Source organism: Tiliqua scincoides, chromosome 6 (assembly GCF_035046505.1).
Source record: "Tiliqua scincoides isolate rTilSci1 chromosome 6, rTilSci1.hap2, whole genome shotgun sequence".
Classification (NCBI taxonomy): Eukaryota; Metazoa; Chordata; class Lepidosauria; order Squamata; family Scincidae; genus Tiliqua; species Tiliqua scincoides.
The window spans coordinates 29,303,555-29,313,980 of NC_089826.1; the positions used below are offsets into that span (position 1 = coordinate 29,303,555).

Consider the following 10,426-nt stretch of genomic DNA (forward strand, 5'->3'; position numbering starts at 1 on the left):
TATATTGTTTTTTATTATTATTTATTTTTTCTATTAACACATACAAACAGATAACATACATTTAGGAGTGCTAGATAACAACAACAACAACTTTATTTTTACCCTGCCTTTCTCCCCGAAGGGACTCAAGGCGGCTTACAATAGGTTAAAACAGATTAAAAACATAATTTAAAACAAATAAAAACATTAACACATATCATAAAAACAGCAGTCAGATAAAAAATAATCAGGTAAAAAGAGCATAGAGCAGCAAATCATAAAAGAATCAGACCTGTAAGAAATATTAAAGATGTTGAAAAGATGTTTAAAAGGCTGAGAACTCAGAAGGCTTGTTTAAACAGAAGGGTCTTCAGGCCTTGCCAAAAAGTCTCAAGAGGGGGAGCCATTCTCAAGTCAAGGGGAAGGGAGTTCCATAGCGTTGGTGCCACTACTGAGAAGGCCCTATTTCTTGCCGCCGCCCCATGTACCTCCCTAGGCGGCACTTGTAAAAAGTCCTTCTCTGATGACCTAAGAGGATGAGCTGGATTGTATGGGAGTAGGCAATCTCTAAGATACCCTGGCCCAGAGCAGTATAGGGCTTTAAAGGTCAAAACCAGCACCTTGAATTGGGCCCGGAAACGAATGGGCAGCCAATGCAGCCACTGGAGAAGCGGACTGACAGAGTCAAACCACCTACCTCCAGTAACTACACAGGCCTCCGCATTCTGCACTAGTTGCAGTTTCTGAACCGTCTTCAAGGGCAGCCCCACATAGAGCGTGTTACAATAATCTAACCTCGATGTCACCGTGGCATGGATCACCGTGGCCAGATCTGCACGATCCAAGTACGGCTGCAGCTGGTGCACCAGCCGAAGCTGAGAGAAGGCCCCCCTAGCTACAGCCGCCACCTGGAAATCCAGGAGCAGCTGCAAGTTCAAGTGGACCCCCAAGCTGCGGGCCTGCTCCTTCAGGGGGAGTGCAACCCCATTCAGCGCAAGCCAATAGTCCAGCACCTGCATTGAGGATACCATATACCATAAATACCATATACCATTACTAATTAATCATACTATATCTCCTAATCTACTTACTCATTTCTACCTCTTATTGATTTATCCGTTTATTTATATAATATACAATAAATTTTCCCCAATGCCCTATACTATATTTTCTAAATATTTACTTTCTACCAAGCGTAAACTAACTTCAACTGCTCATTAATATTAAAACAATATTTTTAATATTGCTCATTAATATTAAAACAATATTTTTAATATTGCTCATTAATATTAAAACAATATTAAAACAATCTAATTAACAAAATTATTACCTCAGCTATTTCAACTCCAATCTAATTCTCCAATCTAATTACCCTTTTTTTCTTTTACATAATAACCACATATAAAACAATTCTTCCACACATTTACATTTCCAGCTATATATATATTTTAATACATTCCAATTCATATTTATCAATTTCATATGTATTCTTTTTTTCTTCTTCAAATAAATTTGGCCCATTGTTATTAGCTGAATAAATCCTCCAATTTTCTTTAACCCTCAGATTACACCTCAGGGTTCTTTTTCTTTCTTACTTTCCATTTTTTCTCCTGTAATATCTTTAATAATTTATCTCTATAACAGAATCTGATAAATCCACACTTTCTTATATAGGATGTGTTCATTCTTCCAGTTAACGGGATATATTTTCTCCTTCTTGTTCCAACAAATTTTGTGATTTGTGCACTCCTGTTACTCTGTCCATCTTATCTTTCTCAATCTCCACCAGTGCCTCTTCTTCGTCCTGTTGATCACCCTGTTGATTTTCCTCCTTGTCCACTTTTTCACTCCCTTGTTTATCTTCTGCTTGTTTCTTCACATCTTCCAATTGTTCCTTACAGACACCTATCTGTTGGGAAAGAGTCTCCAGACTGACTTCAATCTGCGAGGACTAATTCAGCTGTTGTCGCTCCATAACAAGCAATCTCTCTGTATTAATCAAGATTTTCTGTATCCACATTTCTGGAACAGAGTCCATTTTGCAATTTCTCTCTAGTCCACTAGATGTCCACAACATATTATTCTCCTCACTTCCACCACATCATTACTACTCTGCCATCTGCATTCCTTACATACCTCTTGCAGATAACAGTCCAGTGTGGTTAACTGGAAAACACAGCAGTGTGGTTAAGAGAAAAATACAATGAAAGAAAACAGTCTCACCGTCTCTGGTGCAGAGAAAACAAAGCTCTTTCAAATCTAATGAGAACTATATTTATATCCAATTAGATCCGAGAATAATTCTGGATTTTAGTTCACACCCAAGTTATAGTTGTAATTATAATCCACCACCAATTTATTCCATGACAGAGAAAAAGAGCACTTTTAACCTCCTTAAAAATTCTCTCCTTAACGCCTCCAATATATCCAGGGCTTTTAGCCAAATCAGTCAATCAGAGCTGGGGACAATATTAACACTTGCTTATCTTAAATTTCCAGCTTAAACTTTACACTTAACGCTTTTTTTCCCCTCCTCCATATGGCATCTCAGCATGGAGCCAGCAGCTTGATTGCAGATCACTGCACCTCCCCCAATACTGTCACAAACAGTTAGATTCCTCTGAGAAGAAACCCCCCCCCCCCGGTTGGGCTTTCAGTTTCCCAGATACCTGCACTGATGAAGATCTTGTCTCTCCTAACAAAGATCTTCACGTCCTCTTCAGACCTGCAGTATTTGGGGGAAAACAAACTGTCTCCTAGGAGCTCCTGGGGACATGTCTGTTTGTCCACTGTTGGCTCCTCCTCCTCCAAACACATCCTATATTGGAAAGTTACTGAGCCAGACAGCACATGTGTATATTTTTAGCAATGCCATTGGGAAACACACACAATACATTATGAAATAGATTTTACATACCAGTCCTCCTGATACTGAGTTAGACCATTGCCTCATCTAGCCCAGGATGGTCTGTTCTGACTAACAAGGACTTCAGCAGAAATCTTTCCCAACACGTTCTATCTTATCTTGTTAACTGCTAGTGATTGAACCTGGGATCTTCTGAATGCAAAGCATGTGCATTTATACAGAGCCATGAACTTCTTGGCTGCATCTTCTAACTTGTCAGTTATCTACAGAATATGTGTACAAGACATTTTTGAGATTATTTTTATAATTTAGTATATTTATACACTGCTTTCCAATAAGTTCTCAAAGCAGTTGACAAAACAAATGTGAAGATGGCCACTTTGAGGACCAGAAATGGAGGATAAAATAACTCCTGAATAAATAAAAGTAGGCTTAGAAAAAAGAGCAACAATGAGTGCCTGTACAGAACTTACTCCCTGATAAGTGTGCACAGAATTACAGCATTACTCTCACATATATACGTACATGATTGCAGTCTTAAATTATTTACCAGTCCTATTGCCTGAAGTAGCAGGTAATAGTTTACCTTCAAAGCATATTAAAATATTAATGAGTTTCACTGGATTCACAAGAGGGTTCTGATACAAGGACTTTGAGATTAAGATTTTAATAGAAAATATTCCCCCTCACTTTTGCACCAATTGTTTCAGCTAGATTATTTCTCGAAGACGACTAGTTAAATTTCTATGCGTTTTTAATACTTTTCAAGTTGCCTGCTGACATCTGCTTTACCATCAACATTAGTAACAAGATAGGAATAAAACCCCTTTCAGCTTTGTCAGCCCAATCCTACTCAAGTCCCCACCCCCCACCAATGCAGCTTGCACCAACAGAGCATGTGCTGTATCCATGCGGCGGGGGTGGGCAATTGAAAAGTTTTCCTCGAGGTAAGTTAATATTTGCTGAGAAAAGCTTCAGTTGCCGCCATGGGATTCTTTGGATCTATGCCTGCTGTTTAGCAAGAGTAAATTTGAGGCAGGTAACAGTGGCAGCAATAGAGATACAGTCCCATACGAAGCACGACTTCGCCCATGTAACAGCAAGACAGTAGAGTGCCTGACCCACACATTATTGTATTGCAGTCTATATAAGGATATTCGTTTACTCCACTTAGATCCAATTCTCTCAAAACTTCCAGGACATCCTGATAAATTTATTCTACAACATTTGCTAAATGGAGTTGATGAATCGCTTATTACCCAATTAGCAACCTTTATAAAACTGGTAATACAGCACCGCAGAGCTCTCCCTCCATTTAATCAGTTGGTATAAAATAATGTAAGTCCAGTGTTGTAAGAGCTATTAACATAGATAATACAAACATATAATGCTTCTGTCAACTATAAAAATTTTATTCTTTGACCTTCTGACCTCCAATGTTAAAATGGGCGTAATGCTCATGTAACTTTTTGTACTATTTATTGCTACTTTTTGTTTGTTTGTATGTCTCATATGCCAATAAAGGTAAATGAATGAATGAATAATAGACAGGATTATCAGCATACACAAGTGCCACCTAGACCTCCTCCCGTCCACCTCCCTCCCCACTCTGTTAAACCCCTCAAATGTTGATCCTATCTTTGTCGGTCCAGCAGTGACCCTCCAGTGCTCCAGTGCTGGTTTGGCAGCACACCTAAAATGGTAATTGCCAGAGGCCATTTTACAATAGCAGAACTGTGTTCCTGCCCAGCTGAAAAACGAGCATTCAAGCAATCTTCCTCAAAATGTAATTGGCAAGGATCATAGAGACAACATGCTAAAAATATTCCAGAGGTGGTTAATAACAAATGTATCATTATACAATCCAGAAAAAATACTTGGAAACAAAGGAAAGTATTGGTTTTGATTTACCTTTTATTTACTCTTGTTCCCAATATCCAGAGTTGCTACTCCTTTTGGAGGTTTTGAGAGAGCATCAAAGATGGTTAAATTCAAAGTTCCGGATTTCAACTTTCTGCTGCTAAATGATCCACGATTTATGGTCCTTGCCAATCCTCTTTCTACCAGGCGGTCCTTCAACAGGACTCCTAAAGGATGGACCTCTGAGAATATTCCCATAATGATAACCATACAGCCTACAGAGGCCAACGGCGTTCCAGAAACAGATGATCTGTGAAAATAAAGTGCAGTGTGCGTCATACATCAGAATCAGTGTGGTGATATCTTTATTTTTTAGCATAGGCTACTTATATCACAACATCTTCTCTTATGTAGCTTAAATGTAATAACATCTGATGCTGTAATGATTTTCTGAGTTTATTTTCTTCTACTGATCTACAAATAAATTAACTTGGCCACTACTCTCAAAACAAGTCGAAATCTTTTATGTCCATACCTTCTAGCTCCTATTTGCTCTGTTTATTAAATGAATGTTTGACTAAATTTTACGTTATTGCATTTTCATATTGAGAGGAGAGGTGCTTTTACTCTAGCATTGCTGGTCTGCATATTGTTTCTGGTTTGGACAGCATCTCTTAGGGAGATGCCATATCTTAGGGAGATGCCAATTGGCTATTGTTCTAGGGAAAGAAGGGTGAGGTCATAGGCTGTTTCTGCTTCCCATGTGGAATCAATTTATTATTGGGGGTTATTCTGTATAATGAGAGTGCCTATAGGCAGGAATAACACAGGATAAATTATTGGAAGCAACCTACCTAAGTCCAGAGTAAACAAATACAGGATATACATGGTTTTATGTTCAACACATAGACCAACCCCAAAGAACAGGTTCAAGAGCAAAGAAAGATGCTTCAGACTGCAACATCCTTTTCATGGATTAATTGAATCACTTTAAGTTTTGTATTGCTCCTGAAAGAGTAACAATTTTGCCTGTTGTGTTTTCTTATACAGTGTAAGAAACCTGCATTTTAATACAAGAATTCCATTTTATTCCGCTGGTTATTAATGTTAGTAGTGTTTTATTTACATAGTATCAATTTTGAAAAGGCAGTTTAGTACTATTTTCTATTATTCTTCTGACTGATACACACCGATACACAATTTATGGAGGCATTTGAAGATACTGGAATCACTTGACTGAAATGCCACAGATCTGCTAATACATCTGTCAATGACTGAAATTCACTATGTGTTTTTTATGCTGGCAAGTACTTAATATAAAAATTACATCACGTGTAAAATGTGACATGTGATCAGTGATTAAGTATATGAAAGGTTGTTGCATCGTGTTTTCAAAACCAGTTTTGCAAGCATGGTGTTAATATAAACTGACATATGTATAATGTGTGAGTAAATGAGGACCAGACATGGTGGAGATGACATCATTCTGATAAATCAACAAGTCATATGGCATCTTAAGGAATAACAAATTGATTGTAGCATGCAATTTCATGGGTCAGAATCTGAAGTGATCACACAAACAGGGACCCATGTGATGATAACACATAAAAATGCAATAGAAAATTTGTCAGAGAGAAAGAAGGCAGGTTGCTTACCAGAAACTGCTTTGTTGAGTGTTCAGCCCCTGCTTTCAAGTGTGGGAAATCCTATGCATCCCATGTGCTTGGAGGATAGAAAGAGTGCCCGATTCCTCAGTTCCTTTGAGGGTCACTTTCTACATTCAAACTGAAGCATTCAGAGAGATTCAACAGTTGGAACCACACCTACATGAGGGATGGTCAGGCAGGTCATGTGTCTGCACACATATGTTGTTGCTGGAAAACAGTCTGTCCTCCTTCTTCATGGATTCTGTGTAGCTAGACTAGCTAGCTTCTTTCTTACTTTGAGGTGGATGCAGGTTAACCAGGAGATGTTCTGCAGAACACTGCACTTAAACAAGGCATCAGTTCTTGACTTTGAGTCCACAACACAATGCTTAATAAAAGTCAATGAGAGGTACTAAATTGTGGTTCCCAAATTGTGCGTCACGACATCCTGGGGCATCCTGGGGACCTTGCCAGGTCACTGCAGGCTGCCAGAAAGACATCATCACCAGTCACTTCCAGGAGCTGCTCGCTGCGCACACAGCTTCCATGATCATCGTGGATCCTAATACTTTGGGAACATATGGCATATACCATTTTCTGCTTTAGAGCTCCGGGAGCAGAATGCCTCTCATATCCCTGGCAGAGTAAGCTGGTGGTCCCTTCACAGCTAACTGGTAAGTTAGAGTAACAGTCTGATGACCCAATCCTAAGCCCTCAGAACACTGATGTACCATCAGGTATGCCAGTGCTATGAGAGCCCTGCTGGTGCAGTAGCCCCTTTGCAGGGGATAGTACTAAAACCTACTAACCCAATGGTAAAGAAAAAAGATGAAAACTGAGATTAAAGTCTCTTGAAATTTTCTGAGTGGAAAAAAAGACATTGCTCAGTGTTGCTGCTTCAACAGTGGTTGAAAAGGAAGTGAGGGATTGGGCATTCTTTTCGTCCTCCAGGCACTCAGCATGCACAGGTTTCCTTACTCAAGAGCAGGAGCAAAACACTAGAAAGTGCTTTGGAGGCTTCCAAAGTCAGTTCTGTGCACATGCTGAACTCCACTATATGTGACTGCACAAAGATGTGACTAGCATGTGTGAGTATACTTGAAGATAATGGGAATGAAGCTTAACCTTATCTCCTTTTAAAAATATAACTATTGCTGGCTAAGACGGAATCTCTATTATTCAAGGCACAGAAGCAGAGAATGAGGGCCCTATCCTATTCAACTTTCTAGTGACAATGCAGCCTCAATGCAGCCCCCATAATAAGGGACCAAATGTCCCCTTATCTTGAGGAGGCTTCCATGACTGCCCCCCCCCACAGAATGCAGGCACATGCCCTATTGCAGGGGTGCCCAAACCCCAGACCTGGGGCCACTTGCGGCCCTTAAGGTCTCCCAATCCAGCCCGTGAGGAGCCCCCAGTCTCCAATGAGCCTCTGGCCCTCCAGAGACCTGCTAGAGCCTGCACTGGCCCAACACAACTGCTTTCAGAGTGATGGCCAACTGTTTGACCTCTCACATGAGCTGTGAAAAGAGAGCTCCCTCCTCAGCTTGCCGTTTCACATCTGTTTCAAGCAAGGAAAGGCAGCCCTGCTTTGTGCAAAGCCTTTTACAGGCCTTGAGCTATTGCAAGACCTTCTTTCATTCATTTACGTTCCACCTCTAATATATTCATTAATGTAAATTTATTCAAATTTGAAATGCAAATTAATTCTTTTTTTTTTCCTGGCCCCCAACACAGTGTCAGAGAGATGATGTGGACCTCCTGCCAAAAAGTTTGCACACCCCTGTCCTATTGGCATAGCTGCAACAGTGCTGGAAAACTGGATAGGATTGGCCCCTTAATTTCTTATCAAGAAGTAGCAGGAACCAAATCTGATTGCTCCTGATAAGCATGATAGGGACAACTTTTAAGCGGTATGGTTTCAAATATAAATAAAAAAAATAGCAAATGATGGATGAAGGAGGGAAGGACATGCAGATGGAGAGGATCTATCCAAGGCTCTATGCCATCATCAAGGATTCTCAGGTTACACCTTCACATGGTTCAGAGTCCAGTCATTCTGACAACCAACATGTCAAGCAACTGGTTGCGATCTCTAAGAGCTAATTCCTCATCTACTCATCAATATCCAACAACTTCTGATTACCAGGGATAAGTGAAGCTTGCTTCCAGTTGATTTGGTCTTTATGCCACAAACTCCCAATGCTTCTTAATTCTCCTTCAATTTAGACCTTGCTGCTCTTTCCTTGATCCAAGATCTGTCCTAGTATTTTTGAAACCCACCTCCCTCTGTTATTCCAGTCTGCCATGCTTCCTTTTTTTGGTTGTATGCAAGAAACCATTTTCTCTTCTGACGTTGTCATGATCCTTCAGAAACAAGTAACTGATTTCTCATCAATTTTTGGACTTGTAACCATGATTGTTTCTTCTTTGTATCTTGGTTTGAACCACAACCATTAAATCTTTCTGGGTTGTCAGCATACAGCATACTTGGTTCATCTTTTGTCTTGTTCTTGATTCTGTAAACTATCTGTGAATCACCTGTATGCAAAAATGCAAAATAAGGTTGTCTGTAACCTCTTGAGGAGCAAACTAGATTTATTATAGAGGATCTTAGTGTGCAGCTCAATCCTAGCCACATTTGGTCAAAAGTCAATCACAGTGTTAATGGGCTTACTTCTAGGTAAGAATTACAGTACTAGTCATGGATGAACTCGCTTACAGAGAACCAAGCCTGAAATCTTGTCTTACGCTTATCTGGCAGGAAGTTTCACTGGACTCAGCACGACTGATTTCTAAAGAAAATTATGTGAGATATGCAAGAGACACATTAGCCTTAATTTTTTTTTTAAAGGATCACACAGAAAATTTAAGAAATAAAATTTTATGCTAAACCTAATCTTGCTTTAAAAGGTAAAAAAAAAAAAAGGCAAGTGTTTTTGGTGGTACAGAAGTTAGTTTTTGTTAAGAACATATAAAAACACAAAACACCACATTTTGGTGTTTAAGATATTTTGCAGAAATTAAAATAGATTACTTTTCCAGTTAGAAATAATACAGTAGCTGCATCTGCTGACACTATATCACCTACCTAATGCACTTTTAAACCATTTAAAATTAATAAAAATGAGAACTTGAAATTGGAACACGTAACACCACAAATCACAAAATCTGTGAAAAAATAAAACCATTATCAAACAACCCCAGTGATAAAGTAAGATGGTGGAACAGGTAAAAGGTACATTTTTTACATGTTACAGAGATTTAAAATGCTTCCCCTTTTTCTCAGTCTCTTATGGCAATGATGTCCATACATGTGCAAGTACATATGTGACAAAATATAACATACGTCAATACAACCTTGCATTTATCAACAAAAACCCTGAAAGTGGATGTAAGAATCATATAAGGGGATCTTGGTTTAGTGACAATGGGATCCTCTTATAGTCCAAAGCAAAGCAACATGATTTGGGTGATGTCCTCCTTTTTGGAAAAGTAATTGCACAACAAGGTGGCAAGTGAAGGTATTTCTAAAGCATGGCAACACAGTACCTTACGAGTTGGTTGAAAGGGCAGGACCCATACTATATAGCACAGTACTGTAATTGTGTAAGGCTAAAAATGTGGTACAGTTATGTGACTTGCAATTTTCCATACTAAATACGTGTCAGTGTAAATTTCTCCAATTACATAGCACTTTTTCTGATGTCCATTTAAGCTCATTGATGAGATCTTTAACAATTTCTGCTTCGTTGTTATGAAAATAAAAATTGTTTTCCATTTAACGTGTATGCTATTCATTATTTTAGTTTTAGCCATAGTGAAGTTTCAGGTATTCTTTACATTTGGAAAGTTACAATGGAAAGGTACGTTTGGAAAGCAAATGGAAAGGTACATAATTCCTTGTTGAAATAAAGCTTTTTGGCACTATCTGTTATGTTATATATGCCAAAATCCAGCTCTGGTTAGTCCACTATCTAAACAGTATCGCTAAAATGAAAAGGCAATGGCATCACATCCTCTCCAGAACGGGGCTATTTGGAATTGCTTATTCCTCAATGGTTTTATCATTATC

The 10,426-nt window shown here is 39.0% G+C and overlaps 1 protein-coding gene across 1 annotated transcript in view; it reads left to right on the forward strand.

Annotated features, from left to right (window-relative positions):
• MYOZ2 (myozenin 2) overlaps window positions 1–10,136 on the forward strand; it is a 49,928-nt gene extending 39,792 nt beyond the window's left edge. The window contains exon 6 of the mRNA XM_066632562.1: window positions 4,787–10,136. Within this exon, the coding sequence (XP_066488659.1) occupies window positions 4,787–5,021 (235 nt within the window). The 3' untranslated portion in view covers window positions 5,022–10,136. The remainder of the gene's footprint in view (window positions 1–4,786) is intronic.
• The last annotated feature ends 290 nt before the right edge of the window (window positions 10,137–10,426 follow it).